The 18,390-nt window shown below is 35.8% G+C and overlaps 1 protein-coding gene across 1 annotated transcript in view; it reads right to left on the reverse strand.

Annotated features, from left to right (window-relative positions):
* MSH4 (mutS homolog 4) overlaps positions 1–18,126 on the reverse strand; it is a 31,625-nt gene extending 13,499 nt beyond the window's left edge. The window contains exons 1-9 of the mRNA XM_062581246.1: positions 17,841–18,126; positions 15,545–15,709; positions 10,930–11,093; positions 8,892–9,002; positions 7,685–7,800; positions 6,855–7,028; positions 4,540–4,712; positions 3,263–3,330; positions 135–209 (exon numbers count right to left, since the gene is read on the reverse strand). Of these exons, the coding sequence (XP_062437230.1) occupies positions 135–209; positions 3,263–3,330; positions 4,540–4,712; positions 6,855–7,028; positions 7,685–7,800; positions 8,892–9,002; positions 10,930–11,093; positions 15,545–15,709; positions 17,841–18,126 (1,332 nt within the window). The remainder of the gene's footprint in view (positions 1–134; positions 210–3,262; positions 3,331–4,539; positions 4,713–6,854; positions 7,029–7,684; positions 7,801–8,891; positions 9,003–10,929; positions 11,094–15,544; positions 15,710–17,840) is intronic.
* Positions 18,127–18,390: the final 264 nt, after the last annotated feature.

Below are 18,390 nucleotides of genomic sequence, written 5' to 3' on the forward strand. Positions count from 1 at the left end.
TATTGTGTTCTGTGAGACACAAAGTAAATTTGATGTACTGCACTGCATAAAAATAAGGACTAACTGGTCTGTCCTTTACACAAAGGAAGGGAAAAAAAAAAGAAGAAGAAAAGAAAAAGACAGATACAGCTTACCTTTAGAGGCTCTACAAGTTCTACAGTATGCTTCAGGTAGATTAAATTAGTTATTTTTGATTCAGCAGTTTTAACCTGTAGAAAAAGTTTACAAAGGTTGGAGGGGTTTGTACGCTTGTTTGTTTAAAGAAAGTAAGAACTAGCAGAACTCTCACTATATCTGTATTTACTTTGAAAATAAGTAGCATCTTTTCCTTTTTGAGTACATATACATACTTATTACCCTCCAGGAAATATGAAATAGTTCTCCATTAAAATGGAGGAACTTTGGAACATTTTCACACAAAGGAATATTCTAAGACCTAATGTTCAGAAAAGATACATAATAAGGATCACAGAACAGTTCTACAGACCTTTATTAAAAGGCTACTACCAACTAGCTTGCACGCTACCAGAATGTAAAACTGCCTCTGAGGATGGATTTGAAAATATATGTAAGCTAAAGAGCCATAAATTTTTATGCATTTCATCCTATCAACATAGAAAGCTGGTATTCTGAAACAGAGAAAAGGAAGTATCCCTCAGTGGTAGTCAACTTTCAGAAACTAGTATAACCATTTTCAGAAGAAAATCCAGTGTCAGTTTTTACCATAAGTTTCAGAACGTGACCCCAGCGAAATCTTTTCTCATCTGTATACAACTCTTTCATCTTGTGGTAGTGAGCATCTCTTGCTTTATCTTACCTTCACTAAAAAGGTTATCTTCTGCTAAAAGATGGCAGAGGACTAACTGATGCTAAATCTAGCAGTGCAAAGACCCTGACCTGCAAAAGAACATGGTATCTAAATCCTGTGATGGGATCAGGCATCCAAAGGAGAGCTATGGTCTTACGTGAAGAATTGGTATGCTGTATTGGAATACACCCTTGCTAAAAAGTAGTTCTTGCATGAACTTTCACTGAACTGATGCTGTAAGTATAGCTTTGTACATGCTGCATTTTGGGATGAGAGGGAGAAAATGAACAAATACAACTGTACTTATATCAAACTGTAGTGGATAAAACTGTATAATGTTAGTTCAGGTCATTTCATTATTAATGACTAAAACGCAAACCTCTCCTTTACAATCCTCAAATTAATTTGCCCACAGTCATACTCTGACATACAAAGCATAAAAATTTAGAGAATCAGTTGGATTTGTTTTTATGCACACTGTATATTATCAGAAAAAAATCTAGTAGTTATTAACACAGGTCCTACAGCTTTAAGCACTGTATCACTATTTCAGTGGATCACCCCATTTTAATTTTTGTATTTCCTGAAAATTCACTGAAACAAGCAAACAAAAAACCCTGATTTCTTCTCCCTACGAGAGGGGTGAATCTGTCATAGGTCTGGAACTTCAGCAGGCACAGCACCCATTAAATTTATTCTTCAGGTGAGTGACCAAGCAATCCAGAGCAGGCGGTTCTCCTTTCCGCCAAAGCCCCATGTTTATCCAACTTATAAGGATCCTTCACGACTGAGACAAGGTTCTTTTAAGAAAATGTGCTTCTTCGTCCAGGTACATTTGATTTACTTACACAGGCACATTTCACAGAGGGACTACCTGATTTCACAGATGACATTTTCTTTTTCAAGCAAGACATCTCATCAAGATTGTCATTTGGCATTCCTTTTGCAGAGGACAGGCACTACTAACACTTTCAGTGCCTGAATCTGCAGGTTTTCCAGAACAGCACCTCCTCTGTTGAGCAGTGCAACATCTGCGATGAAAACTGTTGTGGATAGTATGAGTGAAAAAAAGACCTCTGAGTATAGTGAATGGGTTAATCTAGTGGTGCTGTATTGGAGCTAGTCAGGATTAGAAACGCTCCAGGTAAAAGCTTGGTGCACAGTGTCATATGTATACATAAAGGCACTCAGTCTGACAAGTCTTCATCAAGGTCACACAGTTAGTTTTGTTTTCATGTTATAGACTTCAAGGAAAGCAGGGAGCAGTAAGTGTTCAGCTTTTGGGGTGCATCTTAAGACAGATTTATCTGTCTTATGGTCCAATAGGACCGCATCTTACTTCTTTAACCAGCATTTGACAAGTCATTTATTTAAACGGCAAGTCAGCATATGAGAAGGAATTGAAATGTGAGTCATAAATCTTTACACTGGCATAGACCAGGCAAGGCATAAGCTTCAACAGCACTGGTAGCAGAAATCTACTCTAGTAACCGAACATAACCGACGATGAAATGGTGCTGCAAGATGCTGAGGAGAAAGAAGTCTAGGCAGGTACACTGTGGTTAACTGTGCTGTGTCCAGTCTCAACCAAGAGCCAGTAATGAGCTACATATATCTATCTTTATTTTGATATTTGTATTTCATGTGTTAAAGTACAAACTGATAGAGGAGTTAAGCTCTGACGAAAAAGCATCTCTTACTGAAACATGTCAATATTTATTAGGAGACAGTTTCCTACTCCCTTCAGTAATTTTTCTTTCATGAACTAGTTAAGAACAGTAAGTGACTGCAAGCCTAACAAAGACACACTGGCACACTGAAGGAACAGAAACCCTCACTTCACTTGATTCTGACTCTCTCCTAGTTAAAAATGTAACAGCATGAGTTTCGAGGTGAAAGATTCATCTACACTGAGTTCTTGAAAGACTACCATACCCTTTAAGGAATAATTTCTGTTGATTAATATTACATGAAATAGTAAGAAATTCCTGAATTTCTAATAAGGAAGATGTTTAATTTTGTTTAGGCTATTAAAAATTATATTAACCTCCAAAAATAAGAGAGTAGATTTCTCCTATACAATTTTTCCCTTCATGCTAAGGTGAAAAAAAATCCTTTTTTACCCAAGCACTAATTAATAGGATGTACACATATGATGAATATAGGTGGGCAGTGATGAGAAAAGCAAACATTTCTGAAGTCCAGTTTGCATGAAGTAGTATCAACGTGATATTGAAGCAAACACAAGTTTTTCTAACATTCTCTCATGAGAATCTTCCACTGCTGTGAAGTAAGATGTACTTAGTACATGATGACATCATGCCATGCCCTTCCAAGATGCATTCTTTTCCTTATAACATCATGCATATATAGATACCACATATCTGTATAAAGATATCATTATATGTTGCCTATTCTCCTTGATAACTCAGTAAGATGTATTTTGAAACATACTGTATCCTGCTTTGGAATTTGCACCAAAACTGAAAGTAGTTGTTCAGTATCCAGGAATTTTGAGATAACTGTAAAACAAAAGTAAATAGATCAGAAATTGAACCAAAATTTGCAATAAAACTATATTAGCAAATAAGTTTAAAATATGCACACAATTACTTAGTAATGCTTTTGTTAAACTTTTTCTTCCTTTTTACTACCATATATTCACAAATTATTCACCACAGTATTTTAAAAAATGTAGCTGTAACCTGAATTATCTTGTGATAACTGTACTTCCCATATATAAGCATGCAGTGATTATTATATTGGTGGACATACCTGTCACCAATTCAATTATATTATTTAATAAAGCAGCTTTCAAGGTATATGTGATCTAGAGAATAATAAAACTAAGAATATTCTCACTGTCAATATAATAAAGAAAAGAAAGACTTTGACAAAGACAACTGCCCATAAACAACTTTTCCTGTCGGCACTTACAGAGAAGTAATTAAAAAAAACATTAGACTGAGCAATACTGAAGTACAGCGGGTTACCTCAAAAACCTCAATAATCTCTACTTGAGCATCCACAGTCAAAAAGCAAGTTTTTACTACCAATAAAATGAAGAACACTCTAAAATTTCACAAGTTATGACTTATATAGTTTAGACTAGAGATAAGACCTTCATGTCATCCACATTTGTATGATGAGAGGTCCTGAGAAGTGAAAACATATTTTTTAAGGTATACAAGTTATTTTTTGTTAGACAGAATCACATTTCCATTGCTCAAAGCCAGATAAAGGTTAAGCTTATGTAATCCAGCTTTAAGTAGTCCAATTTATACCTTTTTTTTTTTTTTTTTTTTTTTAGTTTGTCTGAATCACTATGTTTTATGAAGCAAAGAGTATACATGCAAAGCAAGTATTAGGTCAATGATGCCTTTAATTGTTTTTAACGTATATGTGAATAAATTTACTTAATGAATACATGAATAAACTGCTTCCAACATAGCACATATCCAGCCATAGCACAAGAGACAAACTGAAACTCTTTTAAAACACTGTTGGCTCACTGACTTCTATCCAGTTTATCAGAGCTCACTTTTCTTAGCAAAATACTCAAGAAAAATTTTAGTCACACAATAAATACGACCTAGCTCAACAAAATTAAAAGTACCCTGACAAATCACTGTAAAATACTTTATCTATTGATGCACATTGCATTTTTTCCCCACAAATTAGAAATAATGTTTAAAAAGGAATTTAACTATTTTTCAAAAATAAACCATTACCCGCTTGAAGACCAAAAAACAATTCCTCATCCTGGAGTAATTCCTGCACACAGTCCAGTCTTGTGTTAATTGTTTCAGTATCAACTAGTGGCTCCAGGATATTTGACCTAAGTCTTCGACTTCCACCTGGCGTTTTAGTGTAATTTAGGACACCAAAAAGTGTATGACCATTCCTTTCAAAACAAAATATATGTAAAAAATACACTCACAAAAATAAAGATGATAAATGTCAGATGACATTTTCAGGTGAAAGTATCCCACAAATTCTTTTTTTTTTTTTTTTTTTTTTGGGGGGGGGGAGGGGTTAACACCTCCCTATTTACCATGTGCATGTACTACTACAATAGTTTAGAAAGTCAGATGTAACTTTATATAATATTAGCCCTCATAATATCAGTTTCCAAAGCATAGAAGTACATTTGAATAGATTAACTTTTTTTTTTTTTCCAGTATTCTGTTAACATTTGCTGCAGTATATGTAAGTATTGTTCACACTTTTCCTCTCAGTGGAACTATCTGAATTAAAAACAAACTAACCTTGCTATAGGAGAAAAATAAAATCTGAGATCACATACTAAACACGCAATTTTCATTAAAATATATTTATGAAAATTTTTAAAAATATTGAGAAGTGCAAGAGAGAAATAAGCCTTGATATTTTTAAAATAACTTAAAACTGACTTACAGTCAAGGCAGGAGCCAAATCACATGCTTATGATTTATAAAAAATATTTCAAAGCTCACGACTTTTACATCCTAAACATCCCAAATTTTCACAAGTTAATTTTTAAACAAATTAAATTTGTTAAATTTAATTTAAACAAGTTAAATTTCATGGAATAAAAGAACAAATGGATAGTCAATAGAATGAAAAGGGCCAAATTGAAAGCCATTTTTCATTATGGACATATTTATCAGAAGCTAAAAGTTATTAGTACAGGCACATACCAGAAGCATCTAATGAGGTTCCTCTTCCAATATTCTTTCTGAAGGAGCTTGTCTCTCTCCTTTTACTGTAAAGGGAAATGAGCCCTCAGTATTAGCGGCCTAAAGGTAGGCAATGTGGATACTATCCCAAATGTAGAGCTCTACATTTCTGATAAATATGATGCTTCTGGTATGTGCCTGCACTAATAACTTTTAGCTGTTAATACCTGATACAAAGACATCTGACTTCATGCTTCAGGGGTAAGATCTGTGTAATAAGGTGGCTACTCATGGCCTGACTGAAACTTGCCACTTTGTCAGCAGAATGTCTGCAGTGACAGATGCTAAAGGAGAAGCTGACGGCTGTTTACTGTTGCTCAGCTCCTCCTACAGTCTCCTTTCTCTCAAAACCATCTGTGGAGTTAGGAGCAGCTTTCAGAGAAATATTGCTTTGATGATACTATTCGTAGAGCAACTGTCTCCTACAATTACAAATGAAACTACGGAGCAGGAAAAGGAAGAAATATGGGAGAGGTGACAGATGAACAGAAATAAACTGCAGATCTGAGAGTGCACTCTGCTAATGCCCACCAAAAAAAAAAGAAAGAAAAAAAGAAAGAAAAAAGAAAAGAGCAAGAGATGCGAGAGAGTGGGGCAGTGCCAGGAGGTTCAGGAAGACACATCCTCTCTAGATGAAAAGCCGTTATAGAACTGTACTGGGAGAAAGAGGAAATACCCAGACTCCTCTTTTTATTATGAGAGTGATGACCAACTTTCCAAGTTTGGATTCCCAAATTTGAAAGCCAACATAATGTAAATTCAAGTCCTTTTCTTTCTGTTCAGAAGCACAGAAGTACTAAGAAGGGAAGCCTTGCAGCTTTTTCTGCCTAGAAGTACTGGTAATAACTCCCGGTGAAGAAAGTGCTCCAACTGTTGTTCTCATTGTGGAGAACTACCATGCAACTAAGTGCAAGATTGCACATGATCATCATCATAGAAATTACTTTGTCATAAGCAACTTCTTGCAGAAACATTCTATCTTTCATGTTGCTACAATCTGTGAAATTTGGCATCAATGTCACTTAGAAGTTTGAAAGAAATACAAACATAGATGTAAAAACTGACAGCATATCTATCATATATTTAGTATGTACCAACTCTTTCCTCAATTCAGTTGTAAGATTTTCTATGCTTTAAGTTTTGCACTGAATTGTAATGCATTTCTCAGTCCAAGTTATTAAAAAGAATAGGTTTAAATAAGATCTTAGTTCTGTCATACAGAAATAAATATAATCGGCTGCTTTTTGACACAGATATCAAGGAACCTGGTGAAACATAAATTTATAAAAATGCCAAAAATGTTATTTATACAACTTAAATATTCTTACCGAGAATCTCTGTTATTAGTTACTAGTTCAAGATTTTGAGCTGATGATGAGTCTATCATTGCTGTTTTCTCACTCCCCTGGAAATGCACCTTGAGTGATTTCGGAGCATACACGGAATTTTGAATAAATTCAACATATTTTAGCAAAGCTGCAACAGCTGCAAGACAGTAGTACCTAAGAAAGTAACAACTATTAATGAATGTTGCATAGTTCTATTTAAGTAGCACAAAACCAAGAAATACATTTCAGAAATTACATTCACACTTTTGCTGGACAAGTACTGGAACTTACAGCACTGCAAGCAGTGTGTTCAAGACTTAAATAAAAAAAGGAAATAAGTATATACTTACGCAAGTATAGAACACCTATGCATGTCAATCAAATACCCACAGACATATAAGCCCCTGCACACCTTACACCCTGTACTATTTAATTGATAACATATAAATATATCATATTTAGTGGCTATACATGAATTGAAATGAAGATCCAGGACACTAAATATCATTATTTAAAATTGCTGGTACAAGGCATACAGGTGCTCAGGCCAGAAAGAAAATAAAATTATAGATGATATCTTTAAGGAAAGAACGAAACGGGGAAAGTGAAAGTCATGAAATCTCAAGAACATGTCACAGGCTTTAAGTTGCTGGATGCATTAGAAACATTGGAGAGCAAAATAAAAAGCCAACTCTTTTCAGATCTTCTAGCTTTAAAGAATGTAACAAGCCACAAGCGAGTGTACTAAAAATGGAAAAAAACATTAAAAACTTCTGGACACAGAATGCTTTTTTTCCTTATTTAAACATATTTTCCTTATTTAAACGTACTTTGATTGAACCTCCATGAAAATGGTACTGAATTCAGATGCACACAACTGTTCTATGTATTCCAACCCCTTTGTTTCATTGAAATATTTTCTCTGGACTGTTGTAAAAGTCACGTTCTGTGAAGGTGGGAGAAAAAGCAAAATAGTTTAAAATGTTATTGAGAATATTTTCATTAAATAGACTTATTTTTCTAGAGATATATATTTCCAAGAAAATCAATTGATTCAGCAATCTGTCTTGAAGAAATATTTATTTAGCATATAAGCCCTGCTTACATACTTCCTGTGCAAACCACACTATTGTTACGGATCTTCATGGCTCTCTCATAGTTAGCACAGATTAAAAAAAAAAAAAAAAAAAAAAAGAGGTTTCACTGCTGTTCTAAGTAAATTAACATAGACTTTTCCTTTGTTATTTCTTTTTCCTCTCAAGGAAAAAATCATCTCCAAAATTTTAAATTTTATCCTAGATTCAGTTAAAATTAATGACTTTTAGGAGAAGAGTTGTTTTCTAGCATTAACGTTGACATTGGAACTGTAGTTTCTGCTTTCCAAGGTTTAAGACCAAGAATCACTATCAAACTGTTAATGGTAAATAGGGAATGAAGATACACAGGTTAATGTAACTGCACTTGCATGATGTGAGTGATTCATGTAAGAAAAGGTAGGGAGAGGTCAGGAAGCAGAACAGGCTGCATGTGAAAATGCTATCAACAGTAGAGACACCAAAGACAGTCAAGTGGGAGTGTAATACAATCTTAAAAAAGTTCTGAGGCTTCAATATTCATAAATTACAAATACTTAATGTGATTCACCCTTTTCCATCCTGCAAGTGCTCTTTTTCCTACTCTGTGACACATCAGTCCCAGCTATTTTTTAGGTTGAGAGAACAAAAAGGAATAAAATGATTTTTTTTTTAATCTTTGAATCTTTCCTAGGTTCAGTATTGTTCAAACTACTTCTATGCTGCAAAATCAAAACCATCTGCTTTAATCAGAAAAGTTTTTCTCTGTAATCATCAGGATTTGTTCTAAAGGTTTAAGAGCTGCAGGTAGATTATCCTTTACCATTGTAAAAATGGGCCTGAAAACCACAGGAAATACACAAAACCTGACCGAATTTAAAGTAGTAGAATACTCTCAAGCGAACAACTGCATTACAGTGATTGACAGGATCTCTAAAATATGGAATAGAATTTAACAGTTTACCTTGAAATGTTCCGTTATCAGACTGAACAATTTTGTTGTGTTCCCTGCATCACAAGCAGTGTTTGACATTATTATTTCTAGTGGTGTTAAAATCTTGAGTTTAGTGATAACCTGAATAAAAAACATGTCAAATCATTGAGTAAAAGAACATACATACATCAAGTATTTTTAACAGTACAAAATCAACAATAAAAAAAATTACAGAATGCTTGTATTTTTAAATCAGAGTATCAATATTGTAAACAGAGACCAAACCTTCTGCTACCTCCCATATTAATGAACTAGATACATATATATATAAATATACAATAAAAGAAACTGAATTTTGTTAGAGTTATCTTTTCCCTTTTTACTTAAACAATAAAAATATGCCAGCCTTTCAAAGCAAGAGACAAATATCCAAAATTATTTTCCATGGCTATTACGGGAGAAGGACCTTATTTTCCCAAAATATGAGGTAAAGAGAGGAGAAAACAGAGAGGCGGGAGGGAGAAGAGAGGGAAGGGGGATGAGGAGACTGAGCAGCTAAAATAGTGAATCAACAAATCAGTTTGGTAAACAAATTTAACGGGACAATCATAGAATCACAGAACGGTTGAGGTTGGAAGGGACTTCTGGAGATCATCTAGTCCAACCCCCTTCTGAAGCAGCATCACCTAGAGCATCTTGCCCAGGATCTCATCCAGTTGGCTTTTGAGTATCTCCAAGGGAAAGAGACACTACAACCTCTCTGGGCAACCTGTTCCAGTAGTCAGTCGCCCTCACAGTAAAGAAGTTTTTTCTTATGTTCAGATGGAACTTCCTGTGTCTCTTTTTGTGCCCGTTGCCTCTCAATCTATTGCTGGGCACCACTGAAAATGGTACAATTCTTAACCCTGGGACTAGAACAAGGGAGACTTCTGTACTGCCTACTAAAAAGAAAGCATTTTACTCTTAATAATACAATCTTTATCAAAACAACTTTAAAAATCAGTAATCATTTAAAAAAAATATGGTCAAGTTTTCTTACAGAATTCTAGTCTTATCATTCCTTCGATTACATGGGTCAGTATTTTTTTTATTATTATTCTAGATATAAGCAAATCGCAGTTTCTAATCAGTGATTTTCAGTTTTTCAGACTTTTAAGGCAATTGTTATTTTAAACTGCCATATTATCATCTGAATGCCCACATCTTTCTCATGCATTCCCTTTTTCAATTTGCACATTTCATTTCACATAATGGTATTGTGTATCATGGGAATAATTCATGTAGCTGCCAGGTTCAATATGAGTATACGTGTGCTCAGACCAAGATAAGCTTTAAAATCACTAATGGTCACAAAAATGCCTTTATATAACACATTTAATTCAACAGATTTGACTGTCATTTATATGCTAAGTCATATCTACTTACTCTACTAACAAAACTTTAGTTTTTATTTGTCTGAATGTTGCAATGCCACTACATATTACAAGTTACATTATTTTCTGACACATAACTGCAACAAAGTTGTTAAGTAGGCCATTTTATTACTGCTGATGTTGCACATGCCAGAAAGATTACCCTCCAAATTATTTATAGAATATGCAGTACGTAAACTGAGTGAATTTGATTTGTAAGTCACTTATGTAACTACACAAACCAATCTTACAGTCACGTTAAAAAAGTAACCGTATTTATGTAGCTGTGCTCTCAAGAGTTGTTCTACCCAATTAAAAGCAGTTGCAAGTTTTATTACCATTTATTCCAAAGCTCTTTTCAAAACAAGGCATCCAACTCTCATGCAGTTCAAACACACTATTCTTTACAGAAAGGTTTGCTTTTGCAAAGCTCTCCTTTCCCTTTACTTTTTAAATTCTGACACACAATACAGAAAATAGTAGCCCTTTAAACATTTTCACTATTACGCATTTTCTGTAACTGATTGCTTTAGTTCTTAGAAGAAATTTCTCAAAAGATAAAAGCTTAGTTTGCAATTACTTACAAGGTTTCTTAGAAAACAAAACTAGAGTAATCGGCCTATAAAGTATATAACAATTTATGTATGCAAAAATACCTTGGCATAAGTTGTATTGTCTGCAAATTGTGATAATACCACTTCGGGATTTTTTAGGTCAATGCTGGCCATTCCTACTTCACCTCTGGCAAGTCCTCTCCCTTCTATTACAGCTACAATAACTGATGCAATGGTATGAGCAGAGACTGCAGATGAGGATGTAACTGCAAAACAGGTTGCATATATTCAGTTAAGATTCATTTCTTTATATTCACAGAATCATACTTTGACATTCCATTTGAAATACGAGTTTATACTCTCATACCCACAGAAAACCATATCAAAGATCCCACACTCGGTTAAAAAATTCAAAATCCAGGTTATCAAACTCCTTATTTACTATACCATATAGACAACAAGGCACACTTTCAAAAGCATGAACGTTGTACATTTATCTTAAGACAACGATCGAATGCATTCATCCTTTTAAGTTGATAGGAATTAACCATTTCTGAAGCAGAAGCAAATATACTTTATATGCCACCGTTTCCGTACTGAATAAAAAAAAGATTAATAGGCATGGCCATTATTAAGCATTTGTCATTTTAAATTCAGAATGGACCACAGCTATTACTGCCAGTTAACATCGGATGTATTAGCTATAGAGGGATATTGTAACTTAATATTCCATTAAAAATTACAATTCTGATCACAACGGTTTAGTTTGCACCAAGTTAGGGAAACAAAATTGATATGTTTCATCTGATTTTATGCTAAAATCATGAAAAGATTCTGAAATATATATATAAAACAGACTCAAGACCAAATCTTCTGGATTTCAATGCGGTGATGATTTCCTTTTCTTTTTTTCTCTCCATTTCTAATACCTTAAAATAAATTTGGCTCAAAATTCCCCAAATATCGTAATATCATCACAAACTCAGCTAATCTCATCTTCTCCCTCAAATATCCAGCTATTTCTCCAAGATTCTCCTTATAAAAATTAAGTATCGTACAGCTCCTTAACATTTAATGCCTTCCTTTTTGAACATCTAAACCTCATTTTCTTACGTAGCTTTATCTAAATGGGAGGGGGGAAAAAAGTCTATCAACCCTGCTGCTCTGGCAGTTTGCCCAGTATTATGTAGCAAATCAACTTCAGGTCTAGACTACAGACCTCCTGATATTCATAGCCAAACTGAACTCTACATAGCAGTGATGCCTGATCAAATGTCATTTAGATTCACATGGCTACTCCGAAGGTGGGGGGCAGCGGCACCCAAAATAATTCTAGAATTTGAGTAGTGACAAAAATTTATGCACATTATGGTGCTCTAACAAACAATGGCTAAATCAGCAGATTGAGGGTAGTGAGGGAATTATATCCTCAACTATTGTTGGTTGTAAGATAGTTGATCAGGGCTGAATTATAATGCTTTCCTTCACCTCGCTCCTCCCATGCCACCTCACACAGTACTGAATTTTAAATAGCACTGCTTTAAAAAGCTACAGCTCCATATCTTCTAGCATTATAACCACTACGCTTTTAACTTGAGCAGTGAACCAGTAAGGATCGTTCCAGAGATGAAATATCATTTGCAATCAGAACCAGGGTATAAAGAAGCTTGACAAAATGACCCGACTCTTCCAGGTTTTTCTCTGACTTCCCGAGGGGTATCTGACATGACAGAACCATGCAACAGTATGTCTCAGGAAATAGCACGCAGTTCCCCACATATACTATTATGCTCCACTATTTGAGAAGCACTATTGTAAGTTGCAGCACTTCCTACATACGACATTTAGCTGAAATGAAAAACGGGGTAATGTACTTTTTGGTTTGTGAACTGAACTTAAGAAATATGACCTTTGGATGATTCTTTCCTTTAATCTAAGGAAGGCAAACAAAAAATGTATACAGGGCTTCTTTTATTATCTCTGTTTATTTCTGTTCCATATTCTGGTGCTGTAGTCTTCCAAAATCTACTGGAGAAATTACTGATGAATTTTTTTGCTGAGAAATCTGCAACCAAAGACTTTGAGATTATGTTACTCATATGAGAAAATAGGTGCTGTAACAATAACATGATATGTGAAATTCTATTAACAATCATCTCTTCATTTCACCAAAGTAGATAATAATAAACAGAATATTTTGCATACTAAAATGTAACTTGCTGAGCAATACTGAAATAATTATGACATTATGAAAAGCAGTTGCTACATGTGCTTTGGCATAACCTCTCAGACAAACCAAGAAAAGATCTGAATCATCTTAACTTTCAGATGGAAGCCAAATTAAAACCTTTTAATAGCAGAGTTGAACAGATTCTTGACTTAAAAATCCTTCTGGAATTCACATACATGTTCAGAAATGACTTCATTATTATATGATTTTTAATTCTTAAGTATTCAAAATGAGACAAGAAAAATACTTGCACATAAAGCAAGCCATGTTGTATTTGTACTTTTAAAAATATCTGAATAGTATATTGGATTTTGACAGCATAGACATATTTGTTGGTACCATAAACAATTTGGAAGAGAAAAATTAATTATGGGCAAATTCTAGAACTCTCAGAGAGTCTGTATGTTTTAGATTATTTGCTAAAAAAAATGTCTTCCTGCTTCTTTTGTGGCATCAGTAAATGTCTGTATCAATCTTTTCATCAAACATGGTGATATCTTCATCTATCTCTGTTCTCTTACCAAACTCACTAACAAAGTAGCCAGCACTTGATTATTTCCCCTTCTACCTTATTATCATTCTTTCATCTACTTATCACAGATGCTCGACCAAATGTTTAAAAATAAACAATCGGCCCCCTGAAAGCAATAGAATCTACGAGTATTCTCAGAACAGAATGATCCTGCTGAAGAGTACAGTAAACCTGTCATTTTCCTCTTGGTATATTCAACTTGTACCCTAAGAATCAAAACTAATCCTACCAAGAATCTCAAAGAGCAAGATCAGAGTCAGTGTTGAGAGTTTACCTAAAATCTGAAGATTAAAGGTTGCTTGATTTGAGCAACTGGTTACCACACAAAAGTTAACAAGAAAATCAAAGATCCTTAATGCTGCCTACAGCAGTTTGAAACTCTTTAGTCTACCTGTATTGTGCACACCGTAAGATGCCAACAATGGCACACGCTTAAATTTCATCTGAGGCCTGCAGAAAAAATAATTGTTATTCTGCATGTTCTATTCAGGACACTCCATGGCTTCCCTCCATATCAGTACCTGATCATACCATTCCTCTTCTTTTAACATCAGCTAGAATTAGTTGTAGGTGGAGATAATAATGAATATTTTATTTTAAGTGTAGCAATTACACCACAAATGTTATTTGGAAGATAGTTTTTTTTCAGTTTGTGCCACACTCTAAATAAAAAAGAATACAGTGACCAATCAACAGTCTTCCAAACGTGATGCCCTGGTTACGTTCTCTTCAGCAAAACACAACAATGAAAGATTGACTAGAGAACATCACATACAATACCCCACATATTAACAAATACACACACGTGTGCACATGTGCACACGTACATACAAACATACACACAGAAGTCAAATCAGATGAGACAGAAGAAGTGATTTTGTTTCATTCTTAGACTGTGTAAGAGAAATCTGCTCTGTAGGTTTCAAGGTCATGGCCATTCTGATCTCTCCTGAGCAGTCAAAAAGAAAACAGTGGATCCCAGAAGCTGTAGGAGATTACAAACTTCACGTTACTCAAATTTCACAATAAAAAATATGACAAAAATTCAATTTGGTAGCAAGTGGCGACCCAATTCCTAGTCTTACCAAGGACGGCTAAATGGTGTTCTTAAAGTAATTTATTCATAATCTACTTGGTTTAGACAAGCATCATAAATAGCCTGCACGGTCACAAAAGCCTGAATCGACACAGGTAAGTCAGACTGAAAGGACTTTCGAGTCCCATTACTTCTGCATTACCAGAGCATACAGATGTTCACCACACGATACAGTTATTGTTACTCTCTAACAGATTTTACTAAACAGAATTTTATCCGTAAGAAGCATTGCAAAATGTCCGCACATTAAATATGGTGTAAACGTTCTTCTAGACTGCTAGTGTTCTATATCTTCAAAAAGTAAAAAAAAAGAAAAAGCAACCAAAACTATTAATTCTCCTTTATGCTTGCTGTCAGTTACTTTCAACAACTTAAGAAGCGCTTTTCTTCAAAGAATGCAATATTAAATACATAAAATTCGCATCAAGAACCTTGAAAATTACATCATGATATTTAATGTAAAATGTATTACAGGCCTAAAAGGAAACTCTGGTAAGAAATATAGTGAATATCCATAATTAAGGCTCTCATATTAGTCATGATCTGTATGTCTGCAAATTAATTAAATGCTGGACAACTTGAAAAAAATCAAACCAAACCAAAACAAATTCCAACCACATCGATAATTTCTATAAGAACACAAAATAACTGAGATTGCAGTGTCAAGATATAGCTATCCAGTATCTAAAATGGTATTTTTCCCTAGTGTGCACCTTCCATATTTCATAACAATAAATATTATGCTTTGTGTTTTGAAAATACTTCATTATCTCACCATACGTTTAAAAATCCAGTATAGTTAGGAAAACAATGTCAGAGATGCAATTAAGACAATTTCCTGTAAAAACGTCAGATTTACCTGAATATCCCATAAGAGGGGTATGGCTTCTGCAAACAGATCTTGTAGAAGAGAGGGGCGTTTTTCCTATACATGTGCTATTCAAGCCCCGTGCAGAAGAAGAACTCGTGAAGTTCACCACGCTAGCATTTTCTGCACAAGAACTTTTATCTCCAAAATAGGATTCTGAGGAAAACAAACAAACAACGCTCAGTTTTTGAGAACAGATACATTAAATTGTATAATGTAACTGCAAAAAAGATACTTGAGTCAGCTTTTATTTAGAAATCAACACGTGAAAATATGTTAGAAAACTGTATTTTTCTTATTAAAAGATCTCTAAGTACTAAACTTTAATAACATTCTGTAAAAACTCTCTAAAGTAGCCCAAGTACAAAATGAAGTAAGATATCTCCTGTTTTGAAATCCAGTCTGTATCAGTAGATCATTTTCCATAATGACATTACTTGCAGTGGCCATGAAAAACATCGTTTAGGTTGTTGTACTGAAGTAATATGATAGAAGTCAGTTTACAATGCATAATTTCATCTTCTAATGAATTCTACATCTATGAAAGAATGTTGTAGACTCTGTCCTGCGTTTCTCCATCAGTTTTAAAATCTGTATCTGCAACTGCACAATGTATTTACAAAAAATTAAAAGTTTCGAAAGTTTACAGTAAGGGTTTTTCTTAAAATGCTGGCAATGTTTTTATAAAAAGATAATAAAAGAAAACAAGAGCCATACTCAAGAACTCTTACACTGAGAATGATCTTCTGAATTCATGGAGTTCAATTCACAGATATCACAGAGTAATTTGAAACATATTTATTACGTGCCATTTCTCTTACAGCTGCATCTTAATATTGACCTACATTTTAAAATTACGCAACTTCTTTTCCTCATATTGTTCTTTAGTTTCAAAACATTTTAAAAGGTACTTTATTTACTTTCAGTTCTCTTGATGAAAGTAAACCCAGCCTCTCATCCTTAATCCTATCTGGAGAGCTGTTTTTTTAAAGCCAATATGAATTATAATACATAAAACATAAATGGAGTTTTTGCACTTAAAATTTACAAGATTCCTGATATGAAAAGGCATGCAAAGCTAAATGTTTCTGTTCTTTTTATTATCTACGTGACATAGTACTTTTGTATTTTTCTTAGATTACTTGTAAATTATATGGTGTTTATCATGGTTGACACAAAAATATTTATGACGACACATTAAAAAAAAATTGACCAAGGTACCTCTGAAAAAAAGTATTAGTTCAGTCTTACGTATTTTTTAGATGTAGGTCAGCATCAAAATCACTGCATAGAAGTAACTTTTCTAAAGTAACAGTCACTCAGCTTTTGGCAGAAGTTAGTTAGTTAGTGCAACCTAACCTCTGACTGAACAAAAATTCACAACGGAGGGGAATATGGTCAGTCAAACACCAGTGAAAGAAACTAAGCGCCTGTGGTCAACTTTAAGCAGCCACTGCAGACTTTGCTATACCTTAGTATGTACAGAATCCTGTACAAGATGTGGTAAAAGGTAATTTTAAAAACTAGATGAACATAGTCTTCTACAAATACTTGTTTAATGTTGATTTGTCTATAATTCATGACTCATCATGTACCTGTTGTTCAAAAACATGTATTCCCAATCTATGCACAACAGAGATATTTTTACCTCAGAAGGCATTTTAGCAAGTGATAAAAATATACTCTTTTTTTTATAGTAGCTCCATTGAGAAAATACAATTTGAATGATTTTCTCTTGCCAGCAAAGATGGGGACTACGCTAGTAGGATCAAATCAGTCGGGTTAACACACGTCCTCCAGGATTCAGGAGCGGCTAAGGAGATTCTGTCCCCAGGAGGGAGGCAGCAGATGGGTGCGGAAGCAGCTTTACATAGAGGAAGAAAAGCACCAGTGTTACTGTAAGAACACTGTGGCGCTGTAACACTTATCAAGGATAACAGCACTGAAAACAATTTTAAGTCAAATTCAAGACAAAAAACCCTACAGGATTCTAGTAAAGCAAGTATTTTGCTGCAAAGCAAACCAGCTTACAGACTCAGCAGTGAACTAGGTACTACTATATAGTCGAGGTAATAAAAACAATGAAGGTTTACTTAGAAGGGTTTGAGGAACACCTGCGTTCTTCCGACAGACTAAGGGAAACATGCGGCTGGCGAAGAGGCGCTGCTGCCACCTTCAGCACAGGCCGTGCCTGCACGAGGGCTTTCAGCCCGACCTCACTGTAACGGGCAGACAGAGGAAACGGAGAAACACGGGCGAGAACGGGGACGGCAACGCCTCTGCCCACCTCCTCTTCCCGGGAGCGGTGGCTCCATCCCACCGCTGCGGGTGACCCGGCCGCCGGCGAGGCTTCCCCGGCAGGAGCCATCCAGCCTCGCGCCCGCGCTGGAGGAGGCGCCGGCGCCTTCGGCAGCGCTGCACGGGGTCTGCAGCAGCCCCAGCGTATAGCGAGGCGCCTGCTCCACGCGCGCGCCCACCCCCGGCGTGGAAGAGCAGCGGCCAGAATAGGAGTCGGAGGCGGCCGAGACGGCCGCCTGCCCGACTGGCTTCGCCCCGCTGCTTCCGCTCGACATCACCGGCTCCACCCCAGCCTCGACCCGCGACTCCCCACAGCCTCCCAAGATGGCGGCGAGCGCGGCCCGCCTCGTGCAACCCCTACGGCTCTACGCCCCCTCGCCCCGCCCCCCTGGCAGCAGCCCCGCCCCCGGGGAGCGGCCCCGCCCCCTCGCCCCGCCCCCGGCGCCTCCCCCGCCCCGGCCGCGCAGCCACCTCCGGTTCAGCGCTGAACAGCAGCTCCGGCGGTAGCTCTCAGCGCTCTTCCAATACAATTACGACCG

The sequence above is a fragment of the Rhea pennata genome, chromosome 8 (assembly GCF_028389875.1).
Source record: "Rhea pennata isolate bPtePen1 chromosome 8, bPtePen1.pri, whole genome shotgun sequence".
Lineage (NCBI taxonomy): Eukaryota > Metazoa > Chordata > Aves > Rheiformes > Rheidae > Rhea > Rhea pennata.